Here is a 21,061-nt window from a genome sequence, read left to right as displayed (position 1 = left end):
TGAGCTACTATGCCTGGCCTAAATATTGACAAAGTATTTGATCATAGTATCTTTTTCCCCACCTCTGGTGTTTTCATATGCCTTTACTTATGAAGGAGAACACAGAGTAAGGTTAGCAAACATAGAATCTCTGAGTTTATATTCCAAACACACATACTTTATTTGTCACTTCAAATTTCCCAACTATTCATCCGAATTAAGGAGAATTTTTTTTTTCCTGCTAGTCCATTTTAGTATAATATTTTGAGGGTGTTCTCTGTATCTGATAATTTTACTTAGTGATACTTGGGGATGTCATAATTAGAAATAACTCACTCTCCATTTTCGCCAAAGCCTCACTTTATTTGAGATTAAAAAATCCATAACCACATAATAATCTTTTTGTTTTTTTTTTTTGTTGTTTGTTTGTTTGTTTGTTTGTTTTTTGAGACGGAGTCTCGCTCTGTCGCCCAGGCTGGAGTGCAGTGGCGCGATCTCGGCTCACTGCAAGCTCCGCCTCCTGGGTTTACGCCATTCTCCTGCCTCAGCCTCCTGAGTAGCTGGGACTACAGGCACCCGCCACCGCGCCCGGCTAATTTTTTGTATTTTTAGTAGAGACGGGGTTTCACCGTGGTCTCGATCTCCTGACCTTGTGATCCGCCCGCCTCGGCCTCCCAAAGTGCTGGGATTACAGGCGTGAGCCACCGCGCCCGGCAATCTTTTTGTTTTTTTGAGATGGAGTTTTGCTTTTGTTGCCCAGGCTGGAGTACAGTGGTGCGGTCTCAGCTCACTGCAAACTCTACCTCCTGGGTTCAAGCGATTCTCCTGTCTCAGCCTCCTGAGTAGCTGAGATTACAGGCGTGCACTACCACGCCTGGCTAATTTTTCTATTTTTAATAGAGATGGGGTTTCACCATGTTGGCCAGGCTGGTCTCGAACTCCTCACCTCAGGTGATCTAACCCCCCTCAGCCTCCCAAAGTGCTGGGATTACAGGCGTGAGCCACCATGCCCAGCCACATAATAATTAAAAGAGTTATTAGAGGCTAGGTGTGGTGTCTCTACTAAAAATACAAAAATTTGTTGGGTGTGGCGGCACGCACCTATAATTCCAGCTACTTGGGAGGTTGAGGCATAAGAATCGCTTGAACCCGGGAGGCAGAGGTTATAGTGAGCAGATTGTACCACTGCACTCCGGTCTGGGGTACAGAATGAGACTCTGTCTCAAAGATATTAAATAAAAATAAAAGAGTTATTAGAAAGATACTCAAACTTCTGTTAACCAAGCATCCAGACCATATTTCACCTTGGCCTTTAGCAATGAGCAAATTCCTTGGACTTAAGGAGGTATCAGTTTTCAGATATTCTAAGAAAAGCCTGTATCTGTTTTTTCCCTTAACAGTAAAACCAATACAATATGCAAGAAATGTGCTCAGAACGTGCAGTTGTATGGAACGGTAAGTAGGATATTTTCAAACCTAACAGTGAGTACTAGGGTCTTGTGGAACCTTACCTTCTGTGGCCTACTAATGTCTTTACAATATTTTTATTAGAAGAAATAGTTATGTGTAATATATCTGGTACTGATTTCAGCTTTCACATTTAGCTAATGCTTATTGTTAAGGAATTCCGTGCTTATAGTCACACTGCCAGGATTATGATTATAATTTTCCTCGAGAGGCTTCAGTGACCAGTATGGAAAGAGAAAGAGAAAGATGAAATTTTTTTTTTTTTTGGTGACCGGGTCTTGCTCTGTCACCCAGGCTGGAGTGCAATGGCGATCTAGTTCACTGCAACCTCCACCTCCTCGCTTCAAGTGATTCTCCTGCCTCAGCCTCCCAAGTAGCTGGGACTACAGGCACATGCCACCATACCCAGCTAATTTTGGTATTTTAGTAGGGATGGGGTTTCACCATGTTGGTCAGGCTGGTCTCGAACTCCTGACCTCAAGTGATCCACCCACCTCAGCCTCCCAAAGTGCTGGGAGGCAAACTGCACCCAGCAAGATGAATTTTTATAACTTTGACCTCTTTGTTTGGTAATAGTTGACTAGTTATTTTGATGAATGATTCTCTTTTTCTCTTAGTGTTCAGGATGTTATGTGCTTGTAGGCATTCTCCCAACATGTTTATATGCTGATAATAGCAAAGAGGCCTTTTCAGAAATTTGGAAGCCCTTGCTAGTTTCTCCAAAGAGCTGGTTCTGTCGAATGTCTCATAGAAGTCTCTGCATACATACTAATGGGTTTTGTTATTTGTTTATTTATTTATTTAAAAATCAATGGTCCTGTGCAGAAAAACACTTCACATAGTGTTAAGAATTGGGCTTCATGGCCGGGCGTGGTGGCTCATGCCTATAATCCCAGCGCATTGGGAGGCTGACACAGGCGAATCACCTGAGGTCAGGAGTTCTAGACCAGACTGGCCAACATGGTGAAACCCCGTCTCTAGGAAATAATACAGAAATTAGCCAGGCATAGTGGCGGGCGCCTGTAATCCCAGCTGCTCCGGACGGAGGCTGAGGCAGGAAGAATTGCTTTAACCCGGGAGGCGGAGGTTGCACTGAGCTGAGATTGCACCTCTGCACTCCAGCCTGGGCAAGAGAGCGAGACTCCGTCTCAAAAAACAAAAACAGCAACAACGAAAAAGAATTGGGCTTTATTTGGTCAATATAAAAGCATATTTATGAAGTTGGCAATACATTTGTACCATGATTAATGAACTACAAAGTAGGAATTATTGCTTTTTTAAATGCAGTGGTATTTTATGAAAATAACACTTGACTCTTTTTTTTCCCCCTTTAAGCCCAAACCTTGTCAGTATTGCAACATAATTGCGGCATTTATTGGGAATAAATGCCAGCGCTGCACAAATTCAGAAAAGAAGTATGGACCACCCTATTCTTGTGAACAGTGCAAGCAGCAGTGTGCATTTGACAGGAAAGATGATAGAAAGAAGGTAAATTTCTGTGTTTTTCTTGATTTCTTTTCTTCCTTTCAGAGAAATTAAGTTGGGCTGACTGTGTTAAAAACACGTTTAATAGACCAGGCGCGGTGGCTCATGCCTGTAATCCCAGCACTTTGAGAGGCCGAGGAGGCGACTGGATTATGAGGTCAGGAAATCGAGACTATCCTGGCTAACATGGTGAAACCGTGTCTCTACTAAAAATACAAAAAATTAGCCAGGCGTGGTGGCACATGCCTGTAGTCCCAGCTACTCTGGAGGCTGGGGCAGAAGAATCACTTGAACCCAGGAGGCAGAGGTTGCAGTGAGCCGAGATCATGCCACTGCACTCCAGCCTGGGTGACAGAGCAAGACTCCATCTCAAAAACAACAACAACAACAAAGAAAAAACAACAACAAAAAAACACATTTAACAAAGAAAGATTTCTCAGTTTCTTTCCTGGTTCTATTATTGACCTTAAAGAAGATATTCATATTTTGTTCATAAAATGTGGACCATTATATTCTAACATTTCACAAGAATATGAATTACAGTGATCACATAAGTGAAATGGTGATTGGCAGAATTCTATAGAATTCTGTAAAGGAGAGATTATAACTTAAGCAAGATGGAGTGGCGTTACAAGTTTTACTATCTGGCTCTTTAAATGTTTCTATCTGTTGAAATTCAAGATTACAAGGTTACATTAGAGGGAAGCTCTATGTGGAAGGGTGTACCTTGATAGAATCAAAATGATTTAGAGCTTGGTCATATTACTCTCTTGCTTAAAATCCTCCAGGGGTTTCCAGTTGTGCTTATAATAAAACTCATATCCCTTCTATGGCCTGCAACCCCATACCCAGCTCTCAGCCTCATCTTGCATCATACTTTCTGCCTCTCACCTTGCTCCAGCCATACTGGCCACCCTGTAGTCTGTCTGACATGCAGATCTCACTCCGACCTTTGCACTGTCTATCCTTGTGCCTAATATACCTTTCTCTAGGGTCTCATAACCGGCTCCTTATGTCAGCTCTCAGCTCAGATACCACCTGCTCATAGTGACCTGTTACTGACTCCCTCAGTCATTATTTACCATACTATTTTATTGTCTTCATAGCATCTCACATACTGAAAACTAGTCTTGCTTATTTGGTTACATGTTTGTCCACCCCCACTAGAATGTGAGCTCTTTCTCCATCTCATTCTCTGCTTTATTTCCAGTGGCCTGGCACATAGTAGCTGCTCAATAAGTATTTGTTGAATAAAAGATTGCAGTTGAGAAACTCTTTTTCAGTGGCCAGAGGTGCTTTTAGGAGGTGCCTGGGCTCAAGGGTTGATTCTCGCTTACCAAATTCATTAACTTACAATGGAAGGATATAACTTTCCATTGACTAGGATACTCCTGCCTGCCAACCAGGACACCTCTTCCCTGTATCAAGATACTGAAGAATCTGAATTAGTAATCAGGAGGTAGCACAAGCAGCAGTCCCCCCAACTCCTGGGACTAGCTGAATGACCCTGCCTACTTACCCTCATTATGCATCACTTTCTTCATCTTTCTCTGTGGGAATAACAATAGTTACTTCACAAAGACATGGGGAAATGTAATTCAGATAGGTATATAAAACAAAGTTGAACCTGGCACATAATATAACACAGTGCATGGCTCCTGTATTATTACTGATTGGAATAGTTCATTTTTATTAATCTGGTTATACTAGAATTTATTACCTTTCTGCTTTATAAATTACGATCCTGTCTTAAGTGTTTATAGATATTTTTAGACATCTACATGTTCATAAACTTTAGGAGAAAGCTAAATTTAGGGATTAAGAGTAAGGAATTTGGGCCAAGACCAGTGGCTCACACCTGTAATCCCAGCACTTTGGGAGGCCGAGGCGGGTGGATCACAAGGTCAGGAGTTCGAGACCAGCCTGGCCAACATGATGAAAGCCCGTCTCTACCAACAATATTAAAATTAACGGGTTGTGGTGTCTCACACCTGTAATCCCAGCTACTAGGGAGCCTGAGGCAGGAGAATTGCTTGAATCCGGGAGGCAGAGGGTGCAGTGAGCCAAGATCACACCACTGCATTCCAGCCTGGGCAACAGAGTAAGACTCCATCTCAAAAAAAAAAGTGGGGTATCTGGACTCAGAATGTGTGGATTGAAATCTTGGTTCTGTCAGTTATTAACTGTGTGACTTTGGACATGTTAATCTGTCAATGCCTCAGTCTCCACATCTGTAAATGGGGATGATCAGATCTCAGTGTTGTTACAAAGGTCAAGATATTAGTAAAACTCTTAGAATGGAATCTGGTACATGATAAATACTCAGTGTTATCTATGATGATTTGTTTTTGATGGTTTAATTCTCAGAGGATGCTATTTTATTTTATTTTATTTTTTTGAGATGAAATCTCACTCTGTCACCCAGGCTGGAGTGCAGAGGCATGACCTCAGCCCACTGCAACCTCTGCCTCCCAGGTTCAAGTGATTCTCCTACCTCAGCCTCCAGAGCAGCTGGGATTACAGGTGTGCACCACCATGCCTGGCTAATTTTTGTATTTTTAGTAGAGATGGGGTTTTACCATGTTGACCAGGCTGGTCTTGAACTCCTAACCACAAACTACTGACCTCAAGTGATCAGCCCACCTTGGCCTCCCAAAATGCTGGGATTACAGACATGAGCCACCACGCCTGGCCAGTGCTCTTTTATTTCTTTTGTTGTTGTTTGAGATGGAGTTTTGCTCTTGTTGCCTAGGCTACAGTGCAATGGCGCGATTGTGGCTCACCACAACCTCTGCCTCCTGGGTTCAAGCAGTTCTCCTGCCTCAGCCTCCCGAGTAGCTGGATTACAGGCATGCGCCATCGTGCCTGGCTAATTTTGTATTTTTAGTAGAGGCGAGGTTTCTTCATGTTAGTCAGGCTGGTCTGAAACTCCTGACCTCAGGTGAGCTACCCGCCTTGGCCTCCCAGAGTGCTGAGATTACAAGTGTGAGCCACCGTGCCTGGCCTGCTCTTTTATTTCTAAAGTTTATTTTTAAGAGAGAGATCTGAAAAACATGTCTTGTGAATCTGTGTGCAATTTTGATGTTCATTGTTTGCTCTCTTTCAGTGGAGTTGTATTGTTTTGAAACTCTTTAATGAAAGCTCTTACCTGGGGAAGGTCTTACAGGGTGTTTTAAAATTATGCCTTCAAGGCCAGGTGCAGTAGCTCATGCCTGTAATCCCAGTACTTTGGGAGGCTGAGGTGGGCGGATCCCTTGAGGCCAGGAGTTGAAGACCAGCCTGGGCAACATGGCAAAAACCCTGTCACTATTAAAAATATAAAAAACTCAGCCAGGCATGTTGGTTCACGGCTGTAATCCCAGCACTTTGGAAGGCTGAGGCGGGCAGTTGAGGTCAGGAGATTGAGACCAGCCTGGCCAACATAGTGAAACTTTGTTTCTACTAAAAATACAAAAATTAACCGGGCATGGTGGCATGTGCCTGTAATCCCAGCTACTCAGGAGGCTGAGGTGGGAGAATTGCTTGAACCTGGGAGGCAGAGGTTGCAGTGAGCTGAGATCGTGACCTTGCACTCCAGGCTGGTTGACAGAGTGAGACTCCATCTCAAAAAAAAAAAAAAAAAAAAAAAACTAGTCAGGGTTGGTGGTGCATGTGTGGTTCCAGCTACTTGGGAGGCTGAGGTGGGAAGATCATTTGAGCCTAGGAGTACAAGGCTCCAGTAAGCTGTAATTATACCACTGTGCTGCAGTGTGGGTGAGAGAATGAGACCCTATCTATAAAATAAATAAAAATAGGCCTTCAAGCCAGGCCTGATGGCATGCTCTGGTAGTTCCAGCTACCCTAGAGGCTGAGGTGGGAGGATCACTTGAGCCCAGGAGTTTGAGTCCAGCCTGGGTAACATAGTGAGACTTTGTCTTTAAAAATTAATAACAGGCCAGGCGCAGTGGCTCACACCTGTAATCCCAGCACTTTAAAAGGCTGAGGAGGGCAGATCACGAGGTCAGGAGTTCGAGATCAGCCTGGCCAACATGGTGAAATCCCATCTCTACTAAAAATACAAAAATAAGCCGGGCGTGTTGGCACATGCCTGTAATCCCAGCTACTCGGGAGAATTGTTTGAATCCTGTAGTGAGCCAAGATCGCGCACCTGCACTCCAGCCTGGGTGGCAGAGCAAGACTGTGTCTCAAAAAAATAAAATAATAATAATAATAAACAGACTTTCAGGCCGTATCCCGTAACCGTGAAATGAACCAGATTGAAGTTTGGTTTCAAAGTTCATTGTTATGTTTCTTAACAAAAAAGTAAATGCTTATCATGTACCAGACACTGTTCCAGGTATTAGAAATACACTAATGAACTGAACAGACAAGACCTTACTCTCACAGAGCTTACATTTATGTGTGCAAAAGAGAAATGGGTGAGGAGAAAAATAACATAAATTTTAGATATTAGTGCTATAAAGAAATAAAGTACATGATAGGGAGTGACTGGGAAGTCAGCCTATATTGGGCAATCAGGAGAACCTCTGAGGAAATAGCATTTGAGTGGAAACTAGGATGATGAAAAGGTGGTAGCCATGGGAAGCTCTGGAGGACAAAAATTCCAGGAAGAAGGACCAGCTGTGGAAAATCCGTAAGGCAGGAATGAGCTTGGCACATGATTAGAACAGAAAGAAGGTGGAGTGAACATGGGGAAGAGGAAGGAAACAAGGTTATAGAGGCAGGTAAGGTAAGTCAACATAGGCCATGAGGCACACTGCAGATAGCCCACTACACTACAAGAAGGTGAATGGGTGAAGCTTTGAGGAGTTCAACTGGGCTGTGGAACACCACAATGGCGTTTTCACCTACTTTATTGGTTCTAAGGATGCTGGAGGAAAAGCTGGTGCCCCTATTGTATGCATGCTGAACCAGTCGTACGAAAGGGGCTGAAGCACGTTAGTGAAGGGTGTGTGTTCGTCTGCTGCCAAGTAGAAGAAAAGCCTTATTGGAAAGATCCAAATAATGACTTCAGAAAAAACTTGGAAGCAACCACAGTGCCTACACTACTTAAATATGGACCACCTCAAAAACTGGTAGAATCTTAGTGTCTTCAGGCCAGCCTCGTGGAAGTGTTTTTCTCTAAGGATTAAGATTTGATGATGGGCCGGGCGCGGTAGCTCAAGCCTGTAATCCCAGCACTTTGGGAGGCCGAGGCGGGTGGATCACGAGGTCAGGAGATCGAGACTATCCTGGCTAACATGGTGAAACCCCGTCTCTACTAAAAATACAAAAAAACTAGCCGGGCGTGGTGGCGGGCGCCTGTAGTCTCAGCTACTTGGGAAGGCTGAGGCGGGAGAATGGCGTGAACCCGGGAGGCGGAGCTTGCAGTGAGCCGAGATCACGCCACTGCACTCCAGCCTGGGAGACACAGCGAGACTCCGTCTCAAAAAAAAAAAAAAAAAAAAAAAAGATTTGATGATGGCAATTATGTCTTGATTTTCTGATTTGTTCTAATGTAAAAAAAAAAACTGCATATGGCAGGGTGTGGTGGCTCATGACTATAATCCTAGCACTTTGGGAGGCCGAGGCAGGTGGATCACTTGAGCCCAGGAGTTGGAGACCAGCCTGGACAACATGGCAAAAGCCCGTCTCTACACAAAAATACAAAAAATTAGCGGGGTGTGGTGGTGTGCACCTGTAGTCCCAGCTACTTGGGAGGCTGAGGTAGGAGGCTCACCTAAGCCTGGGAAGTCGAGGCTGCAGTGAGCCAAGATTGCACCACTGCACTCCAGCCTGGGTGAGATTGTGAGACCCTGTCACAAAACAAAAATGCATGGTTGCTTTGAATTCATGTTAGCAATAAATAAATAAATGATAATGTAAAAAAAAAAAAAAAAAAAAAAGGGCTATGGACCGGGCGTGGTGGCTCATGCCTGTAATCCCAGCACTTTGGGAGGCTGAGGTAGGCGGATCATGAGGTCAGGAGATTGAGAACATCCTGGCTAACACGGTGAAACCCTACTAAAAATATAAAAAATTAGCCAGGCATAGTGGCAGGCGCCTGTAGTCCCAGCTACTTGGGAGGCTGAGGCAGGAGAATGGCGTGAACCTCGGAGGCGGAGCTTGCAGTGAGCCGAGATCGCGCCACTGCACTCCAGCCTGGGCGACAGAGCGAGACTCTGTCTCAAATAAAAAAATGGGCTATGGTACAGAGTTTGAATTTTATGGTCTGATGAGAAATCATTGGGTTTTAAGGAGAGAAGATGGACTCATAGGGTAACTTACTCTTGGGAGCCAGTGCTATGGCTTTACCCTGCAAGATTGGCTCGCCCATCCTCAACAGCAACCTGGCCAGTTTAGGGGTCAAGTGCCTCCGTATGCTAGACTCTGGGGCCACCTGGATGTCATGGATGGGCACTTTGTTCCCAATGTCACCTTTGGTTATCCTGTGGTAGAAAGCTTTCAAGAGCAGCTCGTCCAGGACCCTTTCTTTGACATGCATGTGATGGTGTCCAAGCTGGAACAGTGGGTAAAACCAATAGCTATAGCAGAAGCCAGTCTGTATACCTTTCACCTTGAGGCTACTAAGAACTCAGAGGCTTTGATTGAAGACATTTGGGAGAATGGGATGAAGGTTGGCCTTGCCATCAAATCAGGAGCTACAGTTGAGTATTTGGCACCATGGACTAATCAAATAGATATGGCCTTGGTTATCACAGTGGAACCTGAGTTTGGAAGGCAGAAATTCAAGAATGATATGGTGCCAAACATTCACTGGTTGAGGACACAGTTCCCATCTTTGGATAAGAGGTCGATGGTGGAGTAGGTCCTGACACTGTCCACAAGTGTGCAGAGGCAGGAGCTAACATGATTATGTCTGGAAGTGTTGCTATGAGGAGGAGGGAGGACCCCAGATCTGTGATCAACTTGTTAAGAAATACATGTTCAGAAGCCACTCAGAAACGTTCTCTTGATCAATGAGACCATAAGGTGCCCAATGTTGCTGCTCATGAGATCTCCTTTTTACCAGAAAACAGGAATATTGACTACCAAATCATATTGCAGCTGAGGCAGTACTGCTTTTCTGAGCAATTCATTCTAATGATTAAAATTGATTGTGCAGAATATTCTAAGAGGTTAGAAATTGGCATGTCTAACTACATTTTTAGTGAAGCAATTTAATGATTCATGTGGTGAAATACTCAGTTTTTATTGGGAGATTTGATTTTTTTTTTTTTTTTTTTTTTTTGAGGCATGTTCTCACTCTGTCGCCCAGGCTGGAGTACAAGTGGTATAATCTAGACTCACTACAGCCTCAGCCTCCCGGGCTCAGGCAATCCTTCCAAGTAGCTAGAACTACAGGCATGTGCCACCACGCCCAGCTAATCTTTGTACTTTTTGTTGAGACAAGGTTTCACCATGTTCCATGTTGCTCAGGCTGGTCTCAAACTCCTGGTGTCAAGCAATCTGCCTACCTCAGCCTTCCAAAGTGCTGGGATTACAGGTGTGAGCCACTGTGCTCAATTGGTTTTTTATAAAGAGTAAAAATAGGGCTGCATTAAGGTTACAAACAGAAATGTGTCTTAATACCTAAGGAGGGCATATTAGCTACACTATAAAAAATTTTTTTTTTTCCATTTTACAGTAGAGAGAAAAAGAAAAACAGGCCGGGCACAGTGGCTTACGCCTGTAATCCCAGCACTTTGAGAGGCCAAGGTGGGGGATCACTTGAGGTCAGGAGTTTGAGACCAGCCTGGCCGACATGGTGAAACCCCATCTCTACTAAAAATATAAAAAAATTAGCCAGGCGTGGTGGTGGGCACCTGTAATCCCAGCTACTTGGGAGGCTGAGGCAGGAGAATTGCTTGAACCCAGGAGACAAAGATTGTAGTGAGCCAACACAGTGCCACCGCACTCCAGCCTAGGCGACAAAGTGAGACTCCGTCTCAGAAAAAAAAAAAAAGAGAGGATGTAATCATTTACATTTAAGAAACCCTTTGGCGGCTATGGGGAAATGGCTTATTGGAGGTAGGGTGATCATTTGGGCAGCTCTTACAGCAGTGAGAGATGAGAATGCCAACGGAAGCAGTGGAGTTAGAAAGAAGTGAGTAGATTCAGACTGATGGACTTGCTGATGGGTTGGGGGATGGGGAGCAAAGAGGCTTTTGCTGATGAGATAAAACACTTCAGGTAAATGATGATGTGGCCTACCCATGTTCAAGATGAAGCACAAGATCTAATTTCAGAAATAAGAAATGAAAACTGTAAAATTCCGTAATGTATCAGCATATTCCTTGCCTAACCTGAGAAATTCCAACCAGCCCTGCTGCCCTGTCATCTGTCCTACTGTGCCTCCGGTGGTTTTTCAGTCTGAATGCTGCACAGAGACACCACAGCTTCAGAAGGTGGCAAAAGCTACATTATGCTTCCTAGCTTTGGGCCCTGCTGCGTGGTGCAGTTACTTCTGCTCAAAGGAGTCAACTCTTTCTAATTCAAACAGCGCCATGGCAGGCCACCGCCAGGGACTAGGCCCTGGAAGCTGCTTACTCATTGTTCTTTCTCTGGGGACCATCTTTCCATCTGAGAGATGGTATCCAGCATACCACTTTGTGAACCTTTTTTTTTTTTTTTTTCTTTTTTGAGACAGAGTCTCCCTCTGTGGTCCGGGCTGGAGTGCAGTGGCCGGATCTCAGCTCACTGCAAGCTCCGCCTCCTGGGTTTACGTGAACCTTTTATAAAGTATTAAAACTGAGGTATTGGAGGGTGGGTTTGGGGAGATGTTGGCCAAAGGATTTCAGTTACATAGGAGGAGTAAGTTGAAGAGATCCATTGTACAACATGGTAACTATAGTTAATAAAATGTACTCTTGAAAGTTGTTAAAAGAGTAGATTTTAAGTGTTCTCACCACAGGGAAAAAAAAAAAAAAAAGAAAAAGTAGGCCAGGTGCAGTGGCTCATGCCTGTAATCCCAGCACTTTGGGAGGCCAAGGCAGGCAGATCAGGAGGTCAGGAGTTCAAGACCAGCCTGGCCATCGTGGTGAAACTCCATCTCTACTAAAAATACAAAAAAAAATTATCTGGGCATGGCGGCAGATGCTTGTAATCCCAGCTACTCGGGAGGCTGAGGCAGGAAAATTGCTTGAACCCAGGAGATGGAAGTTGCAGTGAGCTGAGACCGCACCACTGCACTCCAGCCTGGGCAACACAGCGAGACTGAATCAGAAACAAACAAAAGTTATATGAGGTAATCCATGTTAATTATCTTGATTTAGCCATTCCACAATGTATACATATTTTTAAAAATATTTATTCATTTTTGAGAAAGGGTCTCACTCTGTCACCAAGGCTGTAGTACAGTGGCACGCTTACAGCTCACTGCAGCCTCAACCTCCCAGGCTTAAGTGATTCTCCCACCTCAGCCTCCCTAGTAGCTGGGACTGCAGGCATGCACCACCACAACTGGCTAATTTTTGTTGTGTTTCTTTTTGTAAATGGGTTTTGCCATGTTGCCCAGGGCAGTTTCGAACTCTTGGGCTCATGCGGTCCACCTGCCTCAGCCTCCCAAAGTGTACATATTTCAAAACAACATGTTTTACACAATAAATATATACAAATTTTGTCATTTAAAAAAAAATGGCCAGATGTAGTGGCTCACGCGTGTACGTCCAGCACTTTGGGAAGCCAAGACAGGCAGATCACTTGAGCTCAGGAGTTCAAGACCAGCCTGGGCAACATGGTGAAACCCTGTCTCTACAAAAAAAAATACAAAAATTAGCCAGGCATGGTGGTGCACACCTGTAGTTCCAGCTACTCGGGAGGCTGAGGTGGAAGGACTGCTTGAGCCCAGGCGGTGGAGGTTGCAGTGAGCCAAGATCATAACACTACACTCCAGCCTGGGCAACAGAGCAAGACCCTGTTTGGGGGAAAAAAAAGAAAAAAAAAACCCAACAACTGATTAGGTGAGCTTGGTGGCATGTGCCTGTAGTCCTGGCTGCTCAGGAGGCTGAGGCAGGAAGATTGCTTGAGCCCAGAAGTTTAAGGCTGTAGTGTACTACAATGACACCACTGCATTCCAGCCTGGGTGAGTGAGATCCCATCACTAAAAAAAAAATCCAAAAAACTGTAAGGATGAATTTTATAATTCATCTTCTGTCTTCTCTTCTCCCTGCTGAGTTTTCCTTAATGAGAACCATGGTCTTGTGAGAATTTTACTCTTGTCTGTGTTTGCTAAGTTGAAGAGAAACAAAACAAAAAGATATAAAATTAGCAGCTGAAATTTATTTATTTAATTAAATTAATTTATTTATTTTGAGATGGAGTCTCACTCTGTCACCAGGCTAGAGTGCCATGGTCTAGCTCACTGTAACCTCCACCTCCTAGGTTCAAGCGATTCTTCTGCCTCAGCCTCCTGAGTAGCTGGGACTACAAGTGCACGACACCATGCCTGGCTAATTTTTGTATTTTTAGTGGAGATAGGGTTTCACCATGTTGGCCAGAATGGTCTCAATCTCCTGACCTCGTGATCCACCCACCTTGGCCTCCCAAAGTGCTGGGATTACAGGCATGAGCCACCGTGCCCGGCCCCGCAGCTGAAATTTATTAAGCAACTTTTATGTGCCTGGCACCGTGTTAAGTGCTTTACCTACATTATGTCACTAGATCCTTGTAGCAGCCCCCTGTGACATGCCCAAAGTCACAGCTCATAAGTTTCAGAACTGGGACTGAACCCAAGGGTTCTAGCTCCTAATACCACGTTTGCAGCCACTGCACTAGATTCCCGCTTCTTTATCTTTATCTCCTCATCTTTCAGGTAGATGGGAAATTGCTGTGCTGGCTGTGCACACTTTCATACAAACGGGTCCTTCAGAAGACCAAAGAGCAGAGGAAACACCTGAGTAGCTCTTCTCGTGCTGGCCACCAGGAGAAGGAGCAGTATAGTCGCCTGAGTGGTGGTGGCCATTATAACAGGTAACCTCAAGATGCATGAGATAGGACTAGAAGTGCTGGTAGGTCAGACGTAATGCTCACACAACCATCATGGTACATACCATCTTATATGCATTTTCTATATTCTCTGTAGGTACTAGTCTGTAGGAGGAAACTCATTTGTCATATTTTATAATTCATATATCTTCCAAGAACCAGAGAGATTTCCATAAAGTGTCAGGATTTCCTGACTTTGTATTGTGTCTGAAATGTTCGTGGAACTTACCCTACTTTGGTTTGTAGTGTTCTCACCCTTAGAGTGGATTCTCTTTCCAGAAGATTGGACATTTCACTTTCTGAGAGATAAAGCTTTTCCATGCATATTTAGCCAGGAGGCTAATAGATGTTCTAGGTTTGTCCTGGTGGCACCTAGTCAAAAAGATGTATTTTCATTGTTGTTTTAAACTTACTTTCAGAGTATCTAGTATTGTTAACAGTTCTGGCTCTGGATGGAATCCTGGCTGTGCCAGGTTCTCTGTGGGGATCTTGGGCAAGTTTTCTCATCTGTAAAATGAGGGAAGTAATAGTATTACCTCATGGGGTTGTTGTGAAGATAAATTAGTACATGCACAGTGATTGTTTTTATAACTGGCATATAGGAAATATTCAGTACATTTCAGGGTTTTTTTTTTTTGTTTGTTTGTTTTGTTATTACCATTATGACTTTGTTTAATCAGCAAGCATTAAGTACTCTCATGGGTCAGGGATGCTGGTGGGAATGAAGAGCTAAGTACAAGTCATGCTGCTCTCCAAGAGTATGCAGTCTGGTAGGAAAGACAGACTTATAAACAGATGATCTTAGTATAATGTAATGGGTACCACAGTGGAAACATGTCAAGAATGCAGACATGAGGGTAGTAATGAACTGCCTTGAGAAGTCGGGCAAGCAGGCTTGGAGAAGAGCTGGCATTAGAGCTGGATCTTAGGGTGAGTTGGAATCCTCAGGGATGGAATGGGCAGAGGCATTCTAGGCTAAGAGAATAGCATTTGCAAAGGCATGGAGGGCATGAGACCACATGGAACCCTGGAGAATTGTAAGGCCTTTTATATTACTGGAGCTTTTGGCTGGGAGCTGGGGAATGGAAGGAAAAAGGGGTCCTGCATCCTGGTAAGGAAAGTAAACTTAATCCTAAGGTCAGGGTGTTAGTGGGAAGCTATTGAAGGGTCTATGCAGAGGAGAGACCAAATCTTCATTTAAAAAATTAACCCTGACTAGTGTGGACAATGCATTGGAGGAAAAAGGGACTGGGGGTTAATTTATATATAAATATAAATTATATAAATTATAAAATTATATAAAATATAAAAGCCTTTTTTCTAAGAGTCTGGGTAAGAGATGTTAAAACAAGAACCTCACCTGAGGCAGTGGCAGTGGAAGATTGAAAAGGCTGATTCAGGAAGATGTTTTGGATGGAGAATTATGAGAAACTTAGATAATCTGATGAACAGACACATGGGCAAGAACTGAGTAAGTAAAGGATAATTCCCGGGTTTTTTATTTGGGTGAATAGATAGATCCTTAACTGAGAGACAATGTAGGAAGCGGAGAGAATATGTTTAGTTTTGAAAGGTTGAGTTTGAAGCATGAAGAATTACTTTTAGGAGCTTAGCCTAGAACTTAGAAGAGAGGTTTGGACATGGGCCATAGGTAGCACATAAGAATCTGGCTGGGCGCGGTGGCTCACGCCTGTAATCCCAGCACTTTGGGAGGCTGAAGCGGGTGGATCACGAGGTCAGGAGTTTGATACCAGCCTGACGAACATGGTGAAACCCTGTTTCTACTAAAACAAAAAATAAAAATAGTGGTGCGTGCCTGTAATCCCAGCTACTCAGGAGGCTGAGGCAGGAGAATTGCTTGAACCCAGGAGGCGGAGGTTGAAGTAAGTTGAGATCGCGTCCCCACACTCCAGGCTGGGTGACAGAGTGAGACTCTGTGTCAAAAAGAAACAACAACAGTAAAAAGAATCACTGGGGGTAGGGATCATTTGAAAATGCAGATTCTGGCCAGATACATTGGCTGGCTTACACCCGTAAACCCAACACTCTGGGAGGCCGAGGCGGGAGGGTTGCTTGAGGCCAGGAGTTTGAGACCAGCAGGAGCAACATAGTGAGACCCCATCTCTACAAAAAACAATATTAGCCAGGTATGGTGGCACACACCTGTAGTCCCAGCTACTTGGGTGGCTGAGTTAGGAGGATTGTTTTGAGCCTTGGAGTTCAAGGCTTGCCATGAGCCATGATTATGCCATTGCACTCCAGCCTGGGCACCAGAACAAGACACTCTTTCTAAAATTAAAAAATATTAAAAAGCAGATTCCTGCAGCAGTCCCACCCCATAATTTAATTCAGTAGGAACTAGGATGGAGTCCAGGAATCTACATTATTTTATAAACATCCCAGATGATTCTAATGCAGGTGATATAGTTAACACCATTTCCAACCACTATGATAGGTAGTTGTTAAAATCATGCTCTTAAATGATATAATTCAGATTCCGGGCTGAGAACAGAACTCTAAAAGCATTCAGTATTTAAGGATTAGGAACTAAGAAGCAGCTGTCACAAAAGTGGGCTGACCAAACCAGGAGAACATTTGAAGAAGGATGCAGTATCAGTCGTATCAAATGCTGAAAAGAGGTCAAGTAAGAAAAGGTCTGAGGAATCCTTTGGACTTCGCAGTTGAACACCAATCAAAGTCAAAGGATTGCATAGCAGAGACAGACCTCCAGCTTTTATTTCAAGACCAGTTTTGAGTGAACTTATTGGGGCTAAAACTGATTTTTAGTCTTGTAGTGTGACTGAAATACCAGTAGGTTAACACAAATATAGTGAAGAAGAACTAGACTGGCCGGATGTGGTGGCTCACGCCTGTAATCCCAGCACTTTGGGAGGCCAAGGCAGGTGGATCACTTGAGGTCAGGAGTTTGAGACTAACCTGGCCCACATGGTGAAACCCTGTCTCTACCAAAAAATATGAAATTAGCTGGGTGTGGTGGCACGCACCTTTAGTCCCAGCTGTTCGGGAGGCTGAGGTGGAAGGATCACTTGAAGCCAGGAGGCAGAGGTTGCAGTGAACCAGGATCGTGCCACTGCACTCCAGCTTGGGTGACAGAGTGAGACTCCATCTCAAAAAAAAAAAAAAAGTAGACTAGGAGTTCAAATATATTGACCTGGTTTCTTTACTTTACTACTACTAGCTATATGTCCTTTGGTAGATAAGTTGATCTTGAGCTATTTCTGCACAGTAGAAATAATAACTTACCTCTACCTCACAGAATTACAAGATGCATGTGAGACAGTGAATGTAAAAGAACTTTTTAAACTAGAAGACAGATTATACTTCTTATTGAAGTTTTATTGATTTTTGTTCTCATGGTTATTAATAAAGCAGGTAATATTTAATTAATTAAGGCCAAGAATTTTTTTTTTTTTTTTTTTTGATCCTGTGGAAACTAGCTACCCATCCATCCAGGCCTACAAAATCATCACCTTGGTAGATTATTAATCGAGAATTATTAGCTCTTGCATAGTAGAGCTGCTATCTTACATTGGTCTATTTGACAGACTTTCATTGTGATGTTTTGTTAATCTTTGATTTCTAATGTGTGTCTCTCTATTTTTGCCATTAAAAGCCAGAAAACACTTTCTACATCTTCAATTCAAAATGAAATCCCAAAGAAAAAGTCCAAGTTTGAGTCAATCACAACTAATGGAGACAGGTGAGCCAGTTGGAGTATGTGTGCGCACACATTTGACATGCATACACAGTTCCTGAAACAGGAATACGTTTTAGGGTCTGCCTTGGAATTAGTCTATGGCTGTCAGTGCATCTTATAAGTAAGCAGTACTGATATTTGTTTATAAATCTAATCTTGTCATTAAAAGATAAGAACTTGTAACTTGATTTAATAGCAGTTGAATTCTGCAGTCCACTAAATTATTCCCCTACACTAATTCCTAATTCTTTTTGTTTTTTTTTTTTAGAGACAGAGTCTCACTCTGTTGTTCAGGCTGGAGTGCAGTGGTGCGATTTTAGCTCACTGCAACCTCTCTCCTGGATTCAAGCAATTCTCATGCCTCAGTCTCCCGAGTAGTTGGAATTACAGGGGTGCCACCATGCCCAGCTAATTTTTGTACATTTAGTTTCACCATGTTGACTCAAACTCCTGGCCTCAAGTGATCCACCCACCTCAGCCTCCCAAAGTGCTGGGATTACAGGCAGGAGCCACCTTGCCTGGCCTTCCCTACAGTAATTCTAAGAAGTCCAGAGCTGGATGCTTTTCTTTGTGATCTGTGCCCATGTCCTCCTGCAGGCAGAAGAGGAGTTGATCTTGAGAGGTAAAAACAGGTTGGGAATAAGGCAATGTTGCCAAATTTGTGAGGATCCATACTTCCTTAACATTCAGAAAGCCAGCCCAGCGCAGATTCTGGATCAGGAGAGAATGAGATTCATTTGCATATTTGTATTTCATTTCAAGCCAGTCTAAATGCATACTTTTAGTCCTCACTTCCCTCTCCCCTCCTCAGTGATACTTCCTCTTGTGAGCTGCTTGGGTCCTAATATCCAGAGTGTCCCATCTGTGTTGGTACAGTGGGCTGCTTCTCAACAAAAGTCTTGGGACCAACCATTTTGCTGTTCCTCAGGCCTGGGCATCCCGAAGTGAAACCACCTGACACACTTCCTAAGATCCTTGAAATCATCTCCATTCTGAAAACTCCACCCATTCACAGTTCTCTTTCCCAGCCAGTAGTGGATATAGGAGCAGACCAGCATATAGGCTTACCAGGACTGATTTTATTTAGAGGGAAACAAAAAATTCTTTCCCATTGCCTTTTTTGTTAACTTGCTTTCAGATTCTACAAGGTTTTTAGAACTAGTTTCATTGATTTTAAACTTCTTGAATTGAACCTTCTGGAATGCTTAATTTAGGTAGTCAGATTACATGGGGGGAGGAACCATAAAGATCATCTTTCTGGCCAGCTTTACTGTTCTCTCAGAAGCTAGTCTGGCCCTTGTGAAGAAAGAGATGTGGCACAGGTTGTCCATCACCTCTGCCAGCGCATGTGACCCTGCAAAAACTACTTCAAGGAATGAACTTTTTGAATGCCCTGCTTTATAAAGGCCTAAGCCAAGACCTATGCATTTAGATTCATTTCTGTTTTGTGCTCATTTATGATCCAGGCTGTGTTTGAATGACCTGGAAAAAGCTCGTTCGTATCCTCCAGTTTAACCGACTAGTCCTTAAAGTTCACTTTTTTTTTTTTTTTTTTTGAGGTGGTGTCTCGCTTTGTTGCCCAGAGTACAGTGGTGCAATCTTGGCTCACTGCAGGCTCCACCTCCCAGGTTCATGCCATTCTCCTGCCTCAGCCTCCTGAGTAGCTGGGACTACAGGTGCCCGCCACCACGCCCGGCTAACTTTTTTTTGTATTTTTAGTAGAGACGGGGTTTCACCATGTTAGCCAGGATGGTCTCGATCTCCTGACCTCGTGATCCGCCCGCCTCGGCCTCCCAAAGTGCTGGGATTACAGGCGTGAGCCACCACGCCCGGCCAGGTTCACTTTCTATTAGCTTATTTGGTTTCTGAGATACTGCCGCTATTCTTGCTGTCCATTGCTATGGATACACCAAGCTAAAAACTCAAGTTTTCTGTTCAGAGTTTTATTGCATCCAGTCATCAGCAATGCTCTTTTCCTCAGGTTGGAAGCTGATCCTTGACATAGGTACATGGTCTTTCATGATGTCCTCCAGAAAAGATATTAAATGATCATTTTGACCAGGTACAGTTGTTCACACATGCAGTCCCAGCACTTTGGGAGGCCAAGGCTAGTGAATCACCTGGGAGTTTGAGACCAGCCTGGGCAACATGATGAAACCCCATCTCTACAAAACATACAAAGATTAGCTGGGCATGGTGGTGTGTGCCTTCCAGCTACTCAGGAGGCTGCGGTGGGAGGACCACCTGAGCCTGGGGAAGTTGAGCTGCAGTGAGCCATGATTGCGCCACTGCACTTGAGCCGAGGCAGTGAGACTCTGTCTCAAAAAAAAAAAAAAGGTAGGAGAGATAAGTTTTTCCTTAAAATGACATGCTAATTTATTTTTCTAAGTAATTTATAATTTGAAAATTTGGAAATGTTTTCTGCTGTCACAAAAACTATTTTCATACCCATATAAATTCCATTTGAAATGTTCTGCATTAGCATTTTTAACATTCTATTCTACTTGTTTGCTTTTCTTGTTTTTAAATGTTCGTAACACAAGATAAATTCCACTTTGCTGTCCTCTTTACTTTTTGTGGGTTTTTTTCCCTGCATTTACTTTGCCTTGAAAAAAGCATTCTGACTTTTTTTTTTTTTTGACAGTCCTTTTTTAATGTCATCCAAACCAAAATTTCACTGGCTACCTATTTCTTTTCTTTTCTTTTTTTTTTTTTTTTTTTTTTTTGAGACAGGGTCTCACCTTGTTGCCCAGGCTGGAGTGCAGTGGCATGATCTTGGCTCACTGCAGCCTCGACCTCCTGGGCTCAAGTGATGCTTCCACCTAAGCCTCCCAAGTAGCTGGGACTACAGACGTGCACCACCATGCCACCTAATTTTTGTATTTTTTGTAGAAACAGGGTTTCAGCATGTTACTCAGGCCAGTCCTGAACTCCTGGGCTCAAGCGATCCTCCTACGTTGGCCTCCCAAAGTGCTGGGATTACAAGAATGAGCCACTATGCGTGGCTTTTTTTTTTTTTTCTTTTGAGACAAGGTCTCACTTTGTCACCCAGGCTGGAGTGCTGTGGCGCGATCATGGCTCACTGCAGCCTTGACCTTCTGGACTCAAATGATCCTCCCACCCCAGCCTCCCAAATAGCTGGGACTACAGGTACATGCCACCACACTCAGCTAATTTTTTTTTGTAGACAGAGTCTTAAACTCCTGGCCTCAAGTGATCCTCCTGGTTTGGCCTCCCAACATGCTGGGATTATAGGCATGAGCCACCACACTCAGCCCCTAAAATATTCATATACTTTTAAATTTATGCTCTTATTCTTTTATTTTTATTCCCCATGTTTTCTGCAAATTGCTGCCTAATGGTTTTTCATTGACCTTTCTATACTACCACATTATCTTCTCTTACTTATTTAATACTGAGGTATGTTTGATTATTTTTCCTCCTCTT

At 43.6% G+C, this 21,061-nt stretch overlaps 1 protein-coding gene and 2 pseudogenes across 2 annotated transcripts in view; all 3 read left to right on the top strand.

Annotated features, from left to right (window-relative positions):
* Nucleotides 1-21,061, top strand: part of LOC105494545 (family with sequence similarity 76 member A) — a 35,748-nt gene that overhangs the window by 5,557 nt on the left and 9,130 nt on the right. Inside the window, exons 3-6 of one of the 2 annotated variants that reach the window (XM_011763057.2) lie at nucleotides 1,380-1,434; nucleotides 2,782-2,934; nucleotides 13,724-13,881; nucleotides 17,531-17,617. In XM_011763057.2, coding sequence (XP_011761359.1) covers nucleotides 1,380-1,434; nucleotides 2,782-2,934; nucleotides 13,724-13,881; nucleotides 17,531-17,617 — 453 coding nt within the window. The remainder of the gene's footprint in view (nucleotides 1-1,379; nucleotides 1,435-2,781; nucleotides 2,935-13,723; nucleotides 13,882-17,530; nucleotides 17,618-21,061) is intronic. The other variant, XM_011763058.2, reaches the window with a different exon arrangement.
* LOC105494544 (thioredoxin domain-containing protein 17 pseudogene) lies at nucleotides 7,678-8,091 on the top strand (annotated as a pseudogene).
* On the top strand, nucleotides 8,827-11,501 carry LOC105494543 (ribulose-phosphate 3-epimerase-like; annotated as a pseudogene).

The sequence above is a fragment of the Macaca nemestrina genome, chromosome 1 (assembly GCF_043159975.1).
Source record: "Macaca nemestrina isolate mMacNem1 chromosome 1, mMacNem.hap1, whole genome shotgun sequence".
In the NCBI taxonomy this organism is placed as follows: Eukaryota; Metazoa; Chordata; class Mammalia; order Primates; family Cercopithecidae; genus Macaca; species Macaca nemestrina.
Note: the sequence above shows the minus strand (reverse complement) of the source record. Positions and strands in the feature narration are given on the sequence as shown.